The sequence below is a fragment of the Dermacentor andersoni genome, chromosome 3, assembly GCF_023375885.2.
Source record: "Dermacentor andersoni chromosome 3, qqDerAnde1_hic_scaffold, whole genome shotgun sequence".
Classification (NCBI taxonomy): domain Eukaryota; kingdom Metazoa; phylum Arthropoda; class Arachnida; order Ixodida; family Ixodidae; genus Dermacentor; species Dermacentor andersoni.
In genome coordinates this window covers 86,189,381-86,210,498 of record NC_092816.1, presented here as the reverse complement: position 1 = coordinate 86,210,498, position 21,118 = coordinate 86,189,381, and the positions used below count along the sequence as shown (strand labels likewise).

General features: G+C 47.1%; 1 protein-coding gene across 4 annotated transcripts in view; it reads right to left on the bottom strand.

The window, feature by feature from the left end:
• LOC126525047 (uncharacterized) overlaps positions 1–21,118 on the bottom strand; it is an 87,740-nt gene that overhangs the window by 27,338 nt on the left and 39,284 nt on the right. For all 4 annotated transcript variants that reach the window (XM_072287242.1, XM_072287243.1, XM_050173107.3 and 1 more), the window contains one exon: positions 2,622–2,755. In XM_072287242.1, coding sequence (XP_072143343.1) covers positions 2,622–2,755 — 134 coding nt within the window. The remainder of the gene's footprint in view (positions 1–2,621; positions 2,756–21,118) is intronic.

Sequence of the window (21,118 nt, the reverse complement as noted above, 5' to 3'; positions counted from 1 at the left end):
TGCAGGTAGGCATGGATAACCACTGTCCACACAATCAAGTCGGAATGTGAAAGCTTGCCGCCTTACTTAATGCTTGCTATTAATCGCGACAGCGTTTCTTCGCCTTGTAGTTCAGGCCTGGCATATTTAACCACGATTTAACCGCACAGCGTTACCGGGCCCGTATTACACAGAAGCAAGGTGACGGCGCTGGACATAAAAGAACATTCTCAACCACAACCACGCAGGCCCTCCGCGTGGCGCACGGACGTTACTGAACTAACTGAATTCCTCAAACTGAAATGCGTCAGAAAAATCATAAAGTACGACCTAAACACAACCTACAGATATGATAGCGTGGGATTGTAATCTGAACATACCAGAAAACATAATTCTGTTGCGCGGAGACTCAAACACAAACCCCTTTTCCAGCGTTTCTACCATTCACAGAGCGGCGCGGACCGCTGGGTTCCTTGCAACAACACCATCCAGATGGCGCTCGCTACCGCGGCCCACTAACGGCCCACTCGGCCCACGTAAGAGGTCTCGTTTCTACCAGAAAGCTCTCCCGCTGGCCTTCGTGCATAGAGTTCGCCGCCAGCGTTTCCCGGTAGACGTTAGGGTTGCACAAGCTGCAGCTGCCGGGAAGCTTGAGAAGCAGTCAGGGATCTTTGCTATCACGTTCCACTGTTAAAGACAAAGCTTAAGCGTCCTACAAATGTTTCTCGTGGCGACGAGAATATAGCTGCTCTACTTCGACGCGCTTTGAGCGACGCATTGAGCGTCGGCTTATTTACGCGTGCGATGCACATTCTGTTTTCTTGTGCTTGTTTGACAGCGCGCGCTTGATAGGTAACATTTCTGTAGCAGCAAGTTGCGAGCAATTGAGCACTTTAGCAGAGGCCAGCGCAGGCGTATAATTAAGTAAACCATTTCTAAAGAGTGTGCGTACCGTACTGTGTGGCATCTTGACTACGCGACTTGTGTTTCGAGAGGAGGGTATTCCGTCGGTTTGAATCGCTTTGGCTCTGAGTCGTTCTTTAATACCGGTGCAGCACGGGTACGTTCGATCGCGATCAAGCATTCTAGCACTTGCACGCTTCATCAATAGGGATCGAGTTAGTTGAGCTCACTCAGCACTGCGGTGCAGACGACAGTCTATACGAACGCGGTATGCTGGATACGGATCGCGCAAAATCATTGTTGAAAGTGCCTGTCTGTGGAAACACCCGATCCCGATGAGACTCGACAGAGCTCCAAAGGTGACAGGGATACCCACCGTGGTTGCATACTGGCTTTGGTATTGTACCGCTAAGCACGAGGAGGCGGGATCGAACGCTGGCCCCGGCGGAGGCATTTCTATGGGGACTAAATGCAAAAACACCCGTGTACTTTGATTTAAGTGCGCGTTCAAGAACCGTGGATGGTCAAAATTATTCCTGAGTCCCCCAATATGGCATGCCTTATAGTCAGATCGCGGTTTTGGCAGGCGAGAACCCCATAACTTCATTTCTAATTTTAGTGACAGGGATATAAATTCATCATGGGGACGTCACAGTCATTGTGGCGCGCGACGCGATGGTAAAATTGTTTATGTTGGTATACTTGTGAGACGGCTTTCCGCGTGAGTTTCCTCACGCGTCTTTTTTTAGTCTTTCACAAATCATTTACCTCTTTACTCGTTTTCGTTTTTAACGTGCAGTGATATCGCATCACATCACTACACTCGCTGCACCTGCGCGAAGCTGCCGCTCTTGCCGACACTCAGCGGTAGGTAGCGTGCACCCCAGCAGAGGCTGCAGTGTCCCCTTGAATAATAGACCTCAGTTACATGCGAGAACACCCTCGACTGACTGCACGAGGCGGATAAAACTTTCGCATGCCAAACCGCTCAATAAATTGGCATGCGAAAGCGAACAAGAGCGATTTACTTGACCCTGTCGACAACGGCAGTGGTGCAAAACAAAAAGGCAACAGCAGTGGTGCATGCTTGTTTCCTTTTTGTTTTGCAGTATACCTGCCCGGAATTACGTAGAATTTCAACGGCGGGCATCGGCCCTTCGTGTTGTCCAGGCTGTTGCGGCACTGAACGGCAGGCTTGTGCGGGCAAATGCATGGGAGACACAGTCTCGGAGCCCGTACTTCCGTACGCAAAACGCCTATATATGCGACTGCGCTGCTTAGCGACTTCTTTATTTGCTTCCGCGAGCGACGCTGCTCAGAAGCAACGGAGCCCAGGTTGGGAAGTCTGTACACAAAAAAGTTCTTACGCTAAATGTGTTCGTATGAGCAGCTGCCATTCAATCGTTAAGCTGGATGCACTATTAGCGAAGGTGGTCGCCCAAGGGCAAACAGCACCTGCGAACGAAAAGCTTCCTGAATTCGGCCCCCCGTTTCTGATGTCATATATGTCCAACGTCACAATAGGTTAGCATCTACTGTTACGAACACTTGTAGCGTAAGATTTCTTTTGTGAATATACGGGCCCAGGTGTTTGGATGCGTGTATGGTTCTGTGTGCTAAGTGTACTAACGCGTTTGTTAGTGCGTTTTTACGGTTGTTCATGGTGTACTTGTGTACAGTGGCTGTTTGTACGTGTACGTCACTGTGTGCATAGCATGCACTGCATGTATAGCGCGTACCTGCAAGGCGTCGTCGTGAAGCAGGCGCAAGCGCTGCAGTTCCCCGCTGGTCAGATGGGCTGGGTCGCTGGTCGGGGTGGCGAACATGGGCGCCGTGGCCATCACGTCCTGGGTCGCCTCGGGCGTCATCGTCTCTTCAGGACGCGCGCGTGTGGGCCGGCGACCAGTGTATAAATTGTAGTTAGTAATCAGCGCAGCATTTGCCCACGCGGACATAAGCGACTAGAACATAGGAAGACTGTATTCTAGTCGTTTCTTCAAGCAACTGTTTTCTTGTAGCTATGCCCTCCACTTCGCGGTTCGTATGCTTCTGGCCCTTTATGGGAGGAGAGTCAGCTTGGCCCGCTAGGTATATACGTGCTGGCTGATGCCTTGCCCAGTGGACAACATGGGTCTCCGGGTATGTGCCCCGATAAACAACTTGCTGCTGGACGCTGTCTATAGCCTAGCAGACAACTTGGGTCACTCGGTGTGTGCCCAAACAGACAACTCTAGCACTGCGTATGTGACGGTATGTGCGCCCATTCTTGGCCGATCCCCTGTAATGGATGAAACACGGGGTATGTATACAGCCTTATATACGGGATGTTTCAGCGAACACTTTCAATTTTTTTTAATTGCCTGTGGCAGATAGCACAATTAATTCTACTCCATGAGCTGGTCTATTCGAAAGGGCGCACATTATTTGCTCAAAGAATTCAAATGCATAATCGACTAATTAACAAAAATCACTAATGAAGTTTTTAACTATTTACTTTATGGCACACATTGCAATTTACAAATTCGAGAGACGGATCCACTTGGAACGAATTCTCAGGATGACGCCAGTTTCGAGATGCTTATTTCCGAACTTTGCGGAGAAATGCATTGGCATTCCAGTTACTTTTGTCCTTCAACGCATAAAACGATATTTTGTTCAGAAAGTAAATGGAACGACAGTGCATTTTTACCGCAAAGTTTGACGGCCCATATCTTGTAAATAGGGCCATCCACACAATTATTTTCAAGTGGATAGGCCTTGCAGTCTCACCCGCTAGAATTTCTACATTGCAATATGTGCCGCAGGGTAGTTAGTAAAAACTTAATAAGTTAATCTTTCTTAATTAGTGGATTATGCATTTCAATTTTTTCTGCAAGTAATGTCCGCCCGTTCGGGTAGACCATCTCATGGATTAGACTTGTGCTATCTGCGACAGGCAATCTTTAAAGATTTTTGAAAGTGTCTGCTGAAGCACCCTGTATATAATACATTGATAGCGCCTGATCCCCAACAAACACCTCAACAGTCCAGCGCCGCCAATTGATGGGCAGTCACTGCAGCGAAGTTGCAGCCAGGATGCAATAGGGATAGTGGGGGTGGCGCGGAGTTTAAACTGGGGTGCTGTGATTACAAGACCCGCTATGTCGTGGTAGCATTTGGCATTGCTGTTGGCAATGAGATTAGCACTATGTGTGTCTGTTGATGTGCCCATGAGGTTTCGTTATTTATGGATCGCAAGGGAGATACACAGCAGGTCACACAAGAAAGCACTGCTGTACTAGTGATCTGTCGCCAAGGCTTTATACACTGAAACAGACAAAACCATAAAGCTTTCGCTGACATTGAGGGTCATATTCGATGGTTTCTGCCACAATTCCTTTTTGCCCCCATGTCCGCTGATTGCTACCATGTACTCGCAATCCCAACTCACCTAGACCATCACCTTATCATAAATTATGTATATGCTAATTGATCGCTGCAGAATAGTCGAGACATGGGCCATTTGGTACATATTTTTGAAGACTAGAAACAGCGCACAAAGGATGAAGTGCGGTAAAAGGCACAGAACGAGTGCTGTCTCGCAATTGAAGTTTTATTGCGAAAAAGCACGCAAGACATGCCAGACACTCATGCTCCAGGAAATGCAAAAAAAAAAACATCGGAAATGTAGGCTACGAATCATCCTTCAAGGTACAAAACCTCAGCGTCATGCAACATAATCGATATTATACTGATGCTATTGTCAGCATTTTTCTTTATATAATATGCCTCAATGGCTAGCCTCGCACGCCTACTCTGACTGCAGTACAAAATCGGTTGTATTTTTCCTGTTTTTTTTTTCAACATACGCCGCCCATTCACACTGACCGCAATGTCCAGGCAAGAAGCGCAAAGGAAGGTTTAGAGCGATAGCCCCACTGCTCCAAGTAAAAACCCAGAAAACGTCTGGTTCCGTAAATATGACCTTCAAGCTCAGCCAAGGTCAGACTGGGACTTGAAAGCGATCTACGATGCGTACAAAGTGCGCCGAGCGCTGGTAGTTTCGCATGCGCTGTGCTTTTGACGCTTCGTCCGCGTTGAAGCGAGACGCAGGATGAAGGTCATTTCGGTCGCGGCTGCTACCGTGCCGAGCAGCGTCTGTGCGTTGTGTTGTGGTGCAATTGTAGATGCGATATAGTCGCTGACGGCGCCCGAGCAGCGTCTGTATCCTTTCCCTAAGCAAGCAAACCTCACTATCGCTCGACAAACTTGGTTTAACCGCGTTCAACCACGGCAATTTCCTTTCCTTTTTTAGTAAGCGACTTTTGATGCTCGTTTAATCCGATTTTAAGGTAACGCTGCGTTTATCCTGCAGTGAATCATTCCGCACGTGGTCGGGTACTAATAGGTAATGTCCAGTGAACACGGAACAAACCGTTTCTTGTAGTCCCATGACAGCTGTCACCAATGTCACCAATGTAAGAACACTCCATATACCGGTAGCATGTGTGGGGTTATTCACCGGTTGCCTTCACCCAAAGATATCATGTTCTCGTGACGCCTGCGGCAGAAAGAATGATCCACATCCGCCGCCAAGCTCTGTGAGTGGCGGCGCTGGCTAACACTGCCAGGGTTCTACTAGGAAGCATAAATACCCAAGAAAGTGGATGGGGAAACGGCGCCGCGGTAGGTCAATTGGTAGAGCATCGCACACGAAATGCGAAGGTTGTAGGATCGTTCGCCAGTTGGTTTTTTCATCCACATTCATTTCCATTAATTTATCGTTTCTTTATTTCATTTATCAAGCACAAGTAATTTCCCCTATGTTGTCATTGGTGTCAGTGTTTGTTGGCTTCTTATGATACGACTAGTAAAATCACGCCCCTCGGTGAACCCCCTTTCTTCTTGTTTACCAGCAGACAAATGTCACCAAGCCCGAGGCGTGGTTGTAGGCCCCTTTAAAGGGTCCTCGCAAACATCTCCTTGAAAGGCTGCATCTACACAAGGCTTCAGAAATCGAGAGGACACGCGCGTAATTTAAATAGCGCACATCCGATTCCAAACTCGCCGCACGAATCAATTGGCGTGGCCTCTAAAAAAGCCGCCCACACAGCGCGAAAGCACCGGCCTTTCCGGTTTCACATGCACGCACACGCCATGGCAGGCCTGCACGGGCCAACCTGCACATGAGATGCAGCAATCGGCAATGCACACCTCGCACAAAAATCAATGGCTGAGAATGCGCGTGTCCTCGGCCTTGTTTTCCTAACGTAATCGTGACCGTCCGCGATAACAAGAGTGTAGTTGGCGCTCGCCCAATCGGCATGTGCACTATGTCCCGTCTCGCGCGTTCAATTATGCGCGCGCGGCTCGACCGTACGTCCGCCGTTTCTGCATGCATCGCGTCACCAGCACATCCTGCGCAATAACTCGGCAGTTAAAGTATTTGTAAACCGGTCACTCGGAGTGCGCGGATAGAATATAACCTTATCTAACGACAAAAATCGGATGCAGGAGTTTGAAAACGGAGCCCAAGAAAGAAAGAAAAAGTTGACCGTGAACATGATGACGGCTAATGCTCCTAACAACAGCAAGGAAAAAAGAAAAACAACAAATTTCATATGCGCAGATACACAACGTCTAACATTTGCTATCTTTTTCTTTTTTTTTTTTTTTTTTTTGTCGTCTGTGGCAGACGAAGCAATTCGATTATTTCGGGTGGGTTACTTAAAGAAGCGGACATTACTTGCAAGGACAACTGCAGTTAACAAAGATCCAATAAACATTTTTCAGTGATTGCTCTAAGGTCGACGCTGCATATGCGTAATCAAAGCCGGATAAGTAAACAAGCCGTGTACCCTCAGCAGAGAACCCCAAGCTAGCGCCCATTTTGATACATCTGTTTCAAAAGTCAACTACCAAATGCACAGAATTACACCAAGAAACGCTAACTGTTTCATAGTTGAACAGGCGCACCCAGTCTATAGCTTTTCCGCACATTCCAATGATGGGCGCTTTCAACTGGAGGTAAACAAGCAGAGCTCGTGTCGTAGGTGATCATTATGTATTCTTTGGCAAACTGTCAAAACACATCCTCTCGGCTGTCGCCGGTACATTCATTCAGCGAGCGGTTAATTTCACCTCCAATTCCATCCACGCAGTTGCGTGCACGGGAGCGCAGCTTCTTGCACTCGGCCTGTCGTATAGCGCACCCATTTCAGTGGGTAAGAGTCAGGACACTTGTAAACGTTGCACGGCCTGCACATTGGCGGCGTCACAAGTTGCAACGCTAGTCTTCCTTGTTCGCTATAACAGTGTGAATAAACGCGTTTTTCCCCCTCTTAGGCAAGTAGTACGCTAACGATAAGCGAATGCGTACACAGTGTTAAGGCCTAAATCCGAGCTATAGTTGGCGAGGTAATATTTCTCGAGCCGGTATAGTCAGTGCTTTTTGCGCGTTTGCTACTGAAGTCCCTAGAGCTGTTTTCTTCAAAAAAACGTGCAATGACCTGCATTTTTTTAAGAAAAGATGAAGGGTAGGATTTAGTGCCTACCGCTGCTTTGATCTTGCTCAGATTTCTCAACAATTATATAAAAGAAATTTCATATATATTTCCTTTTCTTTTCCTTCTTCTTCTTTTTTATGTTTCAGAAAGAACCGAGCGTCGATGTTTGCCTGCTTTTCCCCCGCCCCTGTAGTTCGGAGTCTATGGCATTCTGCATCTATAGAGCACTAGGTTGTGGGTTCGATCCCCGGCCGTGGCTGCGACATTCCGGGATAGGGGGGCGAAATGCAAAAGCGCGTTCGTGTACTTCGATTTGAGGCGCGCGTTAGGGATACCCAGGTCCCGGTGGTGGTTGAAATTAACCCGCTGCTCTCCGTTACATGGTGTAGGGCGCCTTATACCCCTGACACACGGGCAAAGCTAAAGTCCTTCCCAGTAAACCCCTTTTGCTACTCTGAAGGACCCTTTGCAGAAAGGAGTTGCGCCGATGACACACGGCACCGCACTGAACTTCTTTAGGTAGTTCCTCAGATGAACGCCGCAAGAAAAATAGCGCTGGCTGTTAAAGCCACAAGAGAGGCAACATTCTTAAAAAGCTGCGTATTTAATTACACTTAGCTACTGTAGAACCTAAAAATATATTTTTTTAAATTGTTGTTGGCTAATAATGCTTATAGTCGTTTATTTTATTCGCGTTTTTGCGTTGTTAGCAGCCATTTAACTTGGTCCAGCAACTATGTGCAGCCCGTGTTTTGCTGTGCTACAGTGCTCTAGAATATTGGGTAGTGGGTTCAGGAGCCGGCGGGCTACACGCAGTTCGCGAGGCGGCGAATGTCGACAGGTCCCGGATGTATGCGGCGGCGCTGTTGTAGCGTGGGCTGTACGGCTTGGCTGGCGCGCCCTTTTCGGCTGCTTCTTTCCTCGCTTTGCTCGGCTGCTGCGTCGCCGTGCTTTGCTGTGCTCCCTGACCTGACTTTCCGTGGAAGCACCTGACGTTTTTTTTTTTTCGGAGGCCTGTCGGCGTCAACGCGTCTTGACGCGTCAGCATCAAGAGGCAATGTCGGGTCGTCGGCGTCAACGTCATTGCTTCGCTCCCGGGTGTAAAACAGGATACCAGTGGACAAAAGGCGAGCAGCCGTCACTTTTCGCAGTGCCAAAGGATGAAAGCCGACGGAAGCAATGGGAACGGAACCTGCATCGAAAGGACAAGGTTTTAGACGAAACCTGCTCCGTCTGTGAGTTACATTTCGAGCCAGCATGCATTCTGAGGGACTATATTCATATCATTGATGGCAAAGAAGTCCGCATCCCACGAGGAAAGCCGGAATTGTTACCGAATGCGGTGCCAACTTTGCTTCCAAACGCGCCCAGCTACCTTTCGAAGAAAGCGCCGCTACAGAGGCCCCCGAGGAAGCGGAAAAGCACAAGTGCCTGCCCCGATGAAGCGAAAAAGCGATCAGGTTGTCATTCCGTAGATGACGAGGAAGCGAGGTGTACGGACGTTCGCACTGCGTGCAGCGTGTTAACAAACGACCCAGACACTTGTGAAAACGGCGAGACGTCTTTACCGGACGATTTTACGAGGCTGGATGTGCCTTCAGAATACTGGAGCTGCAATCGCATACCTGATTACAGTGGGACTGTGTACTGCAAGCTACGAATGAAAGAAAATCAAACCGTGGAGTCGGAGAGGGTTGTGGTGCTTTCAAGAGACGATGGGCCCGGCGTCGCGTACAGCGCGCATCTCTGCGGCCACTTGATAGAAACGGGACGCATCGCCAGCTGTGAGGAGGGAAATCAACTACTTCGAAAAGTAGATTCATATCGCCTGTGCAGAGGAGCACTGTCAACTAGCAGCGTGCCAAAAAGCAGCCTGACGAAAGGACTCGAAGCGCAGTCGACTGTGCACGAGGGCACATACTTTAGCAAACGGTGTGCTGGAAAGGAGCCATCAGAAGGTATGTAGTTTTCTTGCACGTATGTTGTTATTGTGCCAATTTTATTCAAACTTATGCGCGCACTATACGATTGGCTAACGACACCGACACTGTGGCAATTTATTTTTGCTTTGTGTTGCTCTTCTTTGCAGGACAAGCATGCGTGTCCTGCCGCTACCTCAGGAAGGCCCTGCTGACTCGATGCGCAAGGGTAAAGCGGTCAGTTGAAAAGAATCTGCTCAGTACAGCACAGAAACTGCGTTCAGCACGGCAAAAGAACCGAAGGCTGTCATCACGACTGAGTAACCTGAAGGATGAGCTTTGCAAGATGCAAGAAAAAAATGCTTCTAAGCCTATGGAAGTACTTGAGGCAGAGATCTCGGCACTCAATCCAAAACAACAAGAATGTGTCCGGCAATGTTTCTTGGCAGCGAAAAACAAAAGCAGCAAGGGAAACGTGTATACAAAGGCTTGGATTCTGGAGTGCATCTTAATGAAAATGAGGGGTGCAAAATTATATGAACACCTCCGAAAGCACAACATTATTTGCCTACCAAGCAAGAGTACGCTCAAGCGCTATTTGCGGGCATATAAAACCTCATTTGGGTTCAGCCACAAAGTACTGTGTGAACTGAAGAAAAAGACGCGACACATCAGTAGCTTCAAACTGCGCGGCGGCCTTCTGGTTGACGAGATTAAATTGTCCGAGCACCTGAATGTGACATCTTCAGGCCGTATTGAGGGCTTCGTTGACCTGGGCCCTTTTACAGCTGAAGGGCAGAATGTTCCCTGTGACCATGGGATGGTGGTAATGTTTGTCCCGTTTGCTGCCAAGTGGACGCAGGTTATTGGCACCTTTGCTACAAGTGGCAATGCCAAGGCTGAAGTGCTTGCGAAAATACTTATAGAAGCCACAATTCTCGCCGAAGCTAGTGGACTTCTCGTCGATTTCATCACTTGCGACGGTGCATCATGGAATCGACGTATGTGGAACATCTTAGGAATTGGCGTCAAGAATGGGAAGATAACGTGCAGCCGAGAACACCCTGTGGACCCTTCTAGACGGCTGTTTTTCTTGTCGGATTTTCCGCATTTATTGAAATGCCTGAGGAACTCGCTTCTGAAAGGTCCTCTGAACACCCCAGATGGCATGGTAAGTGCTCAGCGGTCATGAAATGCACCTGTGGCAGCAAACCTCATGAAAGCGGTGTTCTAGCTGTAGCATCTTTCTCAACCTATATACTTCGCATTGTTAACTGTTCCAGGTTTCCATCCAGCCTGTAAGGCAGGCCTTCAAGCTCGACTCGAGCCAGCTCACCCTGAAAGCAATGCCTGGCTTGACATCGGCGCACCTTCAGCCAAATGGGTTTGAAAAAATGAGGGTGACATTTGCTTTCCAACTTTTTGGGAATCGTGTGATCAACGGTCTTCACTTCTACAAGGAGAAGTTGGAATCATCCTGGGGCAACATTGACGCTACTATATCATTCTTCAGGTAGGGCAAACATCATTTAGAAGCAACTACTTCTCGATAATTAGCTTGACGGGCACTAAGAAATAGCACCGATAGGAGTAGCCTTTGTTTAGAGCTGCGTGACATATTGAATTGCTCTGTTCACTTCTTACTTTTCACACCCTTGCTCCTTTGATGCTGCATTGCAACAGCAACATAATTTGGTCGTTGTGCATTTGTGTGCTAAAGTTTATTTTTTTTTTTTTTCAGAACTGTCAACTGCCTCATCAGGACCATGACATCCCGTTTCACTGCACAAGCACTGCGTCGAGGCTCTAACAGTGCACAGATAATTAAGGACTTCCTTCAGCTCCTATCACGCTGGGAAGCGCATGCAAATGGAGCAGGATTCCTGAGTCTGTCAACGGCAGTTGGCCTTAAGGTCACACTTTCTGGCACCCTCGCACTGTTAGAATACCTAAGCACACAAGGCTTTAGGCATTTGATGACGTCTCGCTTAAGCCAAGATCCACTGGAGAACTTCTTTGGCATCGTAAGGCAGTCCTGTGGATCTAATGATCACCCGACACCCACCCAGTTTCTGATAGTTGTAAATTGCCTCTCGTTTTATAATCTGGCAAACACAGTGAGCTCAGGCAATGCCGACAGTAACGATCCAGTCAGTTCCTTGCTGGATGCATGCGATGCTCACACTGCAGAGGCTGACCTTGACAAATTCATTGAGTCTGGAAACCTGTCATTGGCAGAAGCCAAACTAAGTCGCATTTCTGCCGAGCACAGCGGTTATGTGATTGAAAAGAGTGATGACCGTCTGATTCATTACATGGCAGGCTATGTTGCGCGCAAATTTATTGCGCGTAGTGACTGCATAGAGTGCAAAAACTTGCTTTTGCAGGCACCAAACGAGAGAAGCGAAGATAGTGAGTTCACTGGCATTTGCGACAAAGGAGGGTTGCTCTACCCGTCCCGTGTGCTTTTTTTGACAGTAAGGAAGCTGGAGGACTTATTTACTACTTTCTTCAGCCAGGAAAAGCTGTGCAGTAATAGCATAGTTGATGTTATGCTGTTGAGCAAATCTCAGCTTTTATGTGGTGTAGGGTGCAGCCAGCACTCTGATGTGCTTACAGCCAGCATCGTGAAGTTTTATGTGCTGACAAGGCTGCACTTTTATGTAAGGGGTATGAATGAGTCGCGAGAAGCAAGCAGAAAGAAGAAGCTTCATGCCAAGATTGGCCGCTGCGCGTAGTGTCAAGTTGTATCTACAAAAAAAGCATGACAGAACTGTCAAACATTCGAGGATGAGCTGAACAGCATGCAGCGTTCGAATAAAGAACTGGTTTGTTTTTGGGAAACTCTTTTGTTTTGTATTCAGTCGTGTTAATAGATCGGCGGCAAAAGACTGCTCGTTTTGATAAAAATGCATGCCTGAGAGCACTAAAAAAGAGCAGTCGTTTACATAAGTTGCCAATCTTACAATAGTCACGCTTGCTTTCAGTTTACGATAAACAGTTTCCGCAGAACGATTTCCAAGCGGAACTTTTATAGAAACGTCTCTTCATTGCGATTTCTTGTTGGCCCGCAACTGTAATAAATGCGGCTGACATTTGCTCTCCCGCTGCTTGAGGTTTGCCGTAAGAGTCTCGTGATCGATGGCACTTTTGTGCCTGTCCCTCTACCTATAGCCTTTCATTAGTGTGACGATAATTATTTCGCGTACACGTGTTAAAACACGGAGTGGTAGCGCCAATAGAGCACAGTCTGCCGTGCGAAGCATTTGAAGTGCACTCTGTCGTGCCCGCGCATTCGTACCATCGCGCTATTGCATGCTATTTGCTAGGCGATTCCACCGGCCGCGATCACATTTACGCCTCCTAAGTTGCCCGGCTATCCCTCTGTACAGCAGTAACTAACTTTAGGACATGTATTAACGTACAGAGCCTTGTTTATTCGTCGATGGCTCAGACGATTCCACGCCGAGTACACAGCGCATCGCGTTTCATACAGCCCGTGCTCTGGTGGCGCCACCTCTCGTCATCGACATGAGACGCTTCACCCGCAGCCGCTCCCTGACCCCACTACCCAATATTCTAGAGCACTGTAGCTGTGCGTGCTGTTTATTCTGGGGGCGTGCGTCTATTTGTCGTACAAAAATCCCTCACGTGACCTGATCCTAGGTGCCTAGGGACAGCATCGTTTAGGGATTTTTGAGAAGGCGCGATGCTGGCCAGGGGTAGCACACTCTCAAGTTCAACAAATGGCCACAGAGGGCGAAAAAATCGACCGCGCGCCGCTGCTAACAAAGCCGACGTAGTAGCGTCACCTCGGGATTCGTTCGTTAGTTCCAACATTTCCCGGTAGAGGCGTCGTAATAAGCGCAATTTTATCTTACAAACTTTCTCTTACAATTACCGAAGCATTTTCTTTTACATAAAAACAGGGCAAAATTATCATTGCTAATTAGATATTGTACTTTTTGTTAGTAAGTTTATTGTTTCTTCGCCATTATAAACGCAAATAGCGTTCAGCATCATCGATCTTTCACGTGACCTCTGGCCTGGATTTAAAATTTTACCGGTATTTCCGAGTGCACGGCGGCACGGATTCATTCGTTCGTACACTCAAGACTGGTTGCTTCTTTGTTTCTAAAACTAGTTTCTTGCGCTTCGATGTCTCGCGTTATTTAACTTGGGGTGAAGTTACGTGTTTGCAAGCGGACATGTAAGCCCGGCAGTTGGGTTTCGGTCGTGAGCCATTCGGAACAGGTCTGCATCGAAACGGGAGCTGGATTTTGCTGCGGCTGACAACGGCAATAACGGTGAGTCGTTTAACACCGCTGCTTGAATCGTTATATAATATCCGTGTCATTACCTTCCAGGCGGGCACAAGTTAACGAACTAGATCCTGCATTACATATGGGCAGTGAGGATCTCAGTTGCTGTTTCCTAAATAAACCTTTACTTGCGAGGCTGTCGTTTGGTTTACACACACAACCAGGAAAGAAAGAGCGATATCGGAACGCGCGTCTCATTTTTCATGTTATTGTAGCCGTGGTTGTAGGTGACTGAGTAGCCTTATCAATATACATATTAAACATTTTTTTCGAGTCGGCCGGCAACGTCTTTCGTCCACAAAACCGAATAATCCTTTGGTAAAATAAAGTGAAAGTACAGAATTTAATGTATTAAACAGTTGCAAGCATGATAATTCACCCATATTTCGTACTTGTTGGTTCCAAATGTTCTTGCTGTTCAGATTGGTTTACCGTAGGGCATTTATTTTTGCAGTAGTGAAGCGGTGCATCACGTTCGTGCAGAAAAATAATGCATCAGTTCTAATAGCTTCATGACTTTCATGCATTTGCTTGTGGAACTAGCAGTGTGATCACTTCTAGTGTATAAATGAACCCACAAATGTTCTCATTTGTGATCTTAATAGTACTTGCGCTGTTGACATGCATTGTAGTTAGGCAGACATCAATTTTATGGACAATAGCAATATTTATTTAACATGCTGCTTAAGCACCCTAGAACAGACAGTGTACATTTGCATGTGTTCTGTAGTCGCAAATCATTACAACATATATGTCACACCTTTTTGCAATTTAAAACTTTGCTTTTTCAATTTCTGATTCAGTCAAAATTTCTGTTCCATACATGCAGTAATGAAGACGGCACCAGTATAAAGCAACACACTCCACGCACTAAACAGAAGCTGCTGCCTGCTACAACAAGGTCATTGTGTGGACATTGGCTACTACTACAAGGTAAACAACACATGGTTCAGAAATAAATGTTTGATATATGCTGTATTGGCTTGCTGTTTGCAGCAGATATGAATGCTTGTTCATATTTATGGTTCAGTATAATTGGTTCGAACATATAAAACACACATAAATTTGGCTAATCTGTGCTGTATCTCATGTGTCACCGTTTTGCCTCAACAGAGTCTATGCCAAGCACATCTTGGTCATCACAGGAGCTCCTATCTGCGCCAACAGGAAGGGGCTGGAGCCGAATTTGCAAGGCTTTTACACCAAGAACAAAGAAGCACATGCAGAAGAATATGAATGAGATATCAAGTCTGCAGAGGACTGTGTCAAGACTGAAAAGAGCTTCAGCCACCATTCCACCAGCACGGACATTTGGTTGAGTCATCCAGGTAACTCAAAAAGGACTTTCTAGAAATTCTTCGTCTTCAGGTGCACCTGCAACATCTGACCAAGCACGGACGACGCTGGCCAAAAGATTGAGTTCCATCAGTTTGCCCTTAATCAGCTTCCTAGCCATGTTAATTCCGTTTGTGCCAAGTGTAATTTTTCTTCTATAAATGCAAGCTTTCTCATTGCCCATTTTTGTTAGAGGTCATTCATCCTCATCCAAATATAAAGGTCAACCGATTCTTCGCTGATACTTAATACCAGTCACTGTCTAGCAGCCTAACATATCTGTAGCAGTATCTTCTAGTGTATGTTGTCATGCGCAATTCCTCTCCTGAAATAGCTGATGCAGCATCGGCATGCGTCTTGCATTAACCTATGCACATGTGCTATGCACCATTTTACTTTTCTTGATGTTTTTAGCCTTCAATGCTTGCAGAGCAGAGTGGCTTCTCTCTTGAATGCAAGCTTTCTCATTTTCCATATTCCTAGTCTCGTTGATCATTGCTCCTCTTCCTTGATAGCCTGGGTCTTTGTGCAAGCTACAGTGAAGTGATTGATTGCAGAATCTGGTTTTGCTGCCACACTTGGCTGTGGTAACTGTGTTACGTTTCTCAGATGTGGGGGCCTGGTCAGTTGCATTGGTAAGCAGTCCCTCGAGGTAAGCATTTGCTCCTGCAGTCCGCAAAGCGACATAGACTCCCAGTATACACACACCGTAACTGGTGCGCCCCGTTCGTTCTGGCCTGCTGCAGTAATGGGCAAATTGTGCTTGTGGCTTACCTCGGCCATGATTTGCTCAAAACGGAGACCAGCATATGTGCTCACATGGTTCGAAGTGTATGAAGTTGATAGCCGTATGGGTGGAAAGGCCCGCAAGAATGGCTGCCGAAGGTGATGCCCACAAAAGCGACTTGTCCACATTGCGACAAAGTGTGAGCCACACATAGCAGCCCCCGAAAGAAAATAAATGTGCACGTTGGAAAGGAGTTAACGCTAAAATGCCGGGTAGTCCATGTCGCTGTGTTGGTTGCGGCAGCAGATGCCTGCGTCACCTGATTGCTTCGCAATGGAAGTTGCTCATCTTCAACGGCAACTGTTGGTTCAAACAGGTGCGAGACTCTGTCCAATCTGTTTGTACCGCAGGTTGTCGCTCGTTACCAGACCACCACATGTGACAAAGGCAAGCATTATGCCGTAAGATGGTTCGTAGCCAATGTATAATGTATTGTCAACCTCATGCGGTGACTGATTGCTGTTTAATCTTGCTGTTATGCCACTTGGTTACGGTCGCAGTTTTATGTTTTTCGAATATTGCGGCCTGGTCGGTTGCACTGGGAAGCAGCCTCTCGTAGTAAGCATTTGATCCTGCAGTCTGCACAGCGACATAGACTCCCAATTTACGCACACCGTGATTCGTGCTCCCCGTTCACCCTTTCCTGCTGCAGCCATGGGCAAATTGTGCCTCTGGCGTTTCTCGGCTGCGATTAGGCATGAACGGAGACCAGCATAAGTGCTTACATGTTCGGACGTGTATGAAGTTGGGTGGAAAGGCCCGTAAAAGTGGCTGATGAAGGTGATGCCCACGAAAGCGACTTGTCCATATTGAGACAATGTGGGACACCAAGTGTGAGCCACACATTAGCGGCCTCCAAAAGAAAAGAAACATGCAGGCTGGAAAGGAGTCAATGCTAAAATGATGGGTAGTCCATGTCGCTGTGTAGGCTGCGGCAGCAGATGCCTGCGTCACTTGATTGCTTTGCACTGCAAGTTGCTCATCTTTAACAGCGACTGTCGCCGCAAACAGGTGGGACACTCTGTCCAATCTGTTTCTGCTGCTGGTTGTTGCTCGTTAGTAGACCACCACATGCGACGAAGGCAGGCACTACGCCTGTAGGTAGGCAGCTCAATGTACCCTAAGAGACCCGTGTATGTGAATGCTCACTGTTGCCATATGGTTCGTCGCCAATGTATAATGTATTGTCTGAACCTCATGCGGTGACTGATTGCTGTTTAATTTTGCTGTTATGTCACTTGGTTATGGTCGCAGTGTTATGTTTTTAGAATATTGCGGCCTGGTCGGTTGCACTGGGAAGCAGTCTTTCGAAGTAAGCATTCGCTCCTGCAGCCTGCACAGCGACATAGACTCCCAATTTTCATGCACCGTGATTCGTGCTCCCCGTTCGCGCTTTCCTGCTGCAGCAATGGGCATATTGTGCCTCTGGCCTTTCTCGGCCGCGATTAGGCATGAACGGAGACCAGCATACGTGCTTACATAGTCCGATGCGTATGAAGTTGATAGCCAGATGGTTGGAAAGGCCCGCAAAAGTAGCTGATGGAGGCGATGCCCACGAAAGCGACTTGTCCATAGTGAGACAATGTGAGACAGCAAGTGTGAGCCACACATTAGCGGCCCCCGAAAGAAAAGAAACGTGCAGGTTGGAAAGGAGTGAACGGCTAAAATCTGGGGTAGTCCATGTCGCTGTGTAGGCTGCGGTAGCAGATGCCTGCGTCTCCCGATTGCTTCGCAATGCAATTTGGGCATTTTTAACGGCGACTGTCGCTGCAAACAAGTGGCACACTCTGTCCAATATGTTTCCGCTGCTGGTTGTTGCTCGTTAACCTGACCACCACGTGCGACGACGACGGTGAGCCGTTTACGAGCTCGCGTCAATGATTCCAGCGTATCTCGACATGCAAACTTTATTTCTGCTATTCCACGAGAATGTACACTGCTTGTCTTCTGCCAATAAAGTCGCGCGTTCTGTTCACTCACTTGTGGCTTGTTTGTATGGGCGTCAGTAGAGGCTCTTGGCAATTAGAACGCACCACCTACGCGGCAGCGAAGGCATTGAGGCATGCCGCATAGCCTGCAGAGCAAGCACGGCGCGTACCAGCGTACGCGACCGGCAAAAAACGGCCATATTGAATTTTGCTCTAAAAAAAAAAAGTGCACTTCCGCTTCCGGTTTGAGCAACGTCATCTGGCGTCCCCCAAAGTAAGTTCCATGCGCTGCCGCTGCTTATTTTCGAACCACGGCGGAAGGTACAGTTTCCCTTCTCTAAGTTTGTTCTTTATTCTATGTGCTGGCGCCGAGCGACGCCGTGGCGTGTTCGTCCTCGGCGTGATCGTTCTCTGGACCGCGCGTTGTTCAACATTGCCCATGTAATCGTGCGTGCGTTGCTTGTGTGTTTGTTGTAGGTTCTGTGTTACTTGGCGGAAAGCCGTAAGTAGTGGCGGTGCGGCAATGCGGCTTTGGCCTCGATGAGCTCTGGCACTACAGAATCTGCGTTGTGTGACCCGTGCTTTCTTGAGAACCCGGCGGTGGTGACAATTGAAATATCGAAGTGGCCTAGCGCCTCGGCAGCGAAGTTCTGCGAACCGCGATGTGGCGTCGCCGTGTCCGACTTTTCTTAACGGACATCGAGGCGTGTGGTGCTCGCTGCAAGTCATGTAAATGCAACTGCGTCGACCGCCCACTGTTCAGCGCTGAATGTGTGTTTGGTGTGCTGTGCTTGAAACGAGTGGTGCAGCCGTGCAGCGGGGGTGGCGGAGGAGCAGAGTGGCTCCGTTTGCGCGTTCACAGACATGTGCTCCCGTCTTGGTCTCATTAGTGGCTGTCGCGGGATTGTGGTGTGCTAGCTCCTTGCCTAGTATGAAGTTTACGACACTAACACACAGCGTGTTCACGTTTTTCCGCGCTATATGTCATTTGCATGACGGCCGAGTTGAAAACGAGACATATAATGTTCTTTGCGTTTGTGTGTTGTAAATTACTTTCTATTGTGGAAGTTCTGGGAGTCTTATTACGCCAGGAGTGCGAACGTAAACATAAACACATATGTGTGTAAAATTTTGAATTACCCATAATACCCTTTACGACTGATAAGTGGGCTACACGGCCTGTGTGAATCAGCTACCGTATGTTGCGACGCTCTTCCGTGTGGTAGACTGATGCATGGTGCGCGTTTATTTCTGTACTGTTGTAAAAACCATTTGTTTATTCATTCAATACAAATGTACGGCTTCTTCGCCGCAGTACGTTTTAGTTACGCGGTGAAGCATACTAAAAGTGGGAGGGGGCCATTATCAGCCAGCATAGTATGTCCACTTAGGCGACCTGAGAGGCGGCGGGTTCACGAGTGGATGATTAAAGAACTCTTATTATGTCCAGTGACAGTGGAGATCATTAACAGTAGCACCGAAGTAGTGCACCACTACCAGAACAAAGGCATGTAGTATGCCCATCTCAATTCTTGTGCTTATGCCAGTCTTATTTTTTACAGCAATAGCTGCTATGGGCTAACTCCCCTGGTTGTTCTGATGTCTACTGGTGTTGTCGCTGGAATTCCCGAATTTCTTGCTAGAATATTGCAAATAAAGTTCTCATTGTGCTGCGAGGATTCAAACATACGATCAAAAGAGTGGTAGCCCACAATTCTACATTTCAGCCACTCTGCTGAAGGTACAGTCGTGGTGAATACTGATCCCAGAGAGCGTGATCTAGCCAACAGGTGCCTAGATTGGCTAACACCTGCTCAATGTCTGCATACTGTATATAGCGCTGGCATCCACACCTTCAAGTTCTTACACATCACCTTCCCACTTGTGAAGGCAGTCCTATGTTAAGTTTTCTTCTTGCATGTGATGACAATGATTGGGTGCATCTGCTTCATTAAACTTCTTCTAGTGCTTGGCTTCTCAGATTTACTGGATGGAGCTGTTGATGTCTTGTTTTCCTCAAGCAAAACGTGAGACATAGCAATGCGTAGCCCAAATATAGATTTGAGAAAACCAAAACAAATTCAGCAGTAAGAAGCTAAAGGGTTGTTTTGGTGTAGATCAGTGGCTAAGTCCGGATATGAAAGAGGAGGAAGAAAAGCCGAGTCTTTCCACTTCAACACCGAGGCACAACTCCCACAAATAAATAGGACTCTTACTTATTTTACTTTTTTAAGGAGATTACCGACTTGCATTGGCAAGTGTTCACTTCAGCAAACACTGCATGAAGTAAGCTTCCTGTGCATATTTCACCAGCTACTGCATCATTGTTTCACACTACGAGTGAAACTGCAATTTTCTTTATGCCACAACTTGCCCAATTTTGTGTTTTGCAGTGGGATGTTAGCAGTGCTAATAAGGCACCTCAATACTCATGAATAGTAATACAGAGAAAAAAAAAGTAAGAAAGCAGTGGCTTTTTGTGCGTAGACTATGCATACACTTGGTGCTCTTATGGTCATTTTTTCCCTATCCGCTCAGCCATTCTAAACAAGAAAAGTTTATACACAGACCACAACTAAACCATAGGTATCGTTGGTAAGCAAAGTATACTTATTCGGTGACATTTTCTGCAGCCCCGCTATTGAGCTTTCCTTCGTTCCTTTTCAGCTGTGCAGGTTCATTAAGTGATGATACAGTTTGACAATTTTAATCATTGAAAGACTTAGCGAAACTTTTTTCGGGTTGTCCTTTTTTTGGTTTCAGACTCTGCACATTGCATTTTAAGGCGTGTTTTCTGTGTTTGTTACTTTTTCTTTGTTGGTAGGGCAAGTCAACATTTTTTACACCATTTCAAGTATGTGGTGCCATAGACTGTTCTTAGATGAAGTCTTGCCCTTTCATTCTGTACAATATGATGTCGTTTTTTTTTGTGTGTCCAAGGCTGTTTTACAGCGTGATTGTAGCATTTTGCTAAGTTTTGCCTCTGTCACCCAAGCTTGAAAGATTGCTACCCACTGGTGGTGGCATGACACATGTCACGTTTCTTTTTCAATAAACGGAAGTCTGTCACTTATCCTGTGCACTGGTTGCCTTTTGTCTCTTTGAATTGCAATTTGTTGCCTACATTTGCTCTTTTGTTGCATTTCAGATTAGGAATGGCCATCATAATTGACATTTAACCATATTGCACACAATGTGGATGATATGTAATTGCAATATATGGCCGCCATAAATATAATAGAAGTTAATAATTCAAGAATAGTGCCTTTGCATGGTGGTGCAGCCATGAATTGTGGCTATAAGGTACCAGCGCTGCAGATAGCACTGCTTGTGCAGAATATAGTGCAGCTCTACTACTTTCAAACATCACTGTTTTTATCTGCATTTGTATAGCTCCAGTTTCTGTGAACAACACACATCTGGTGGAAGGGTGGCTTGCACCTGCAGTTGGGTCCAATGA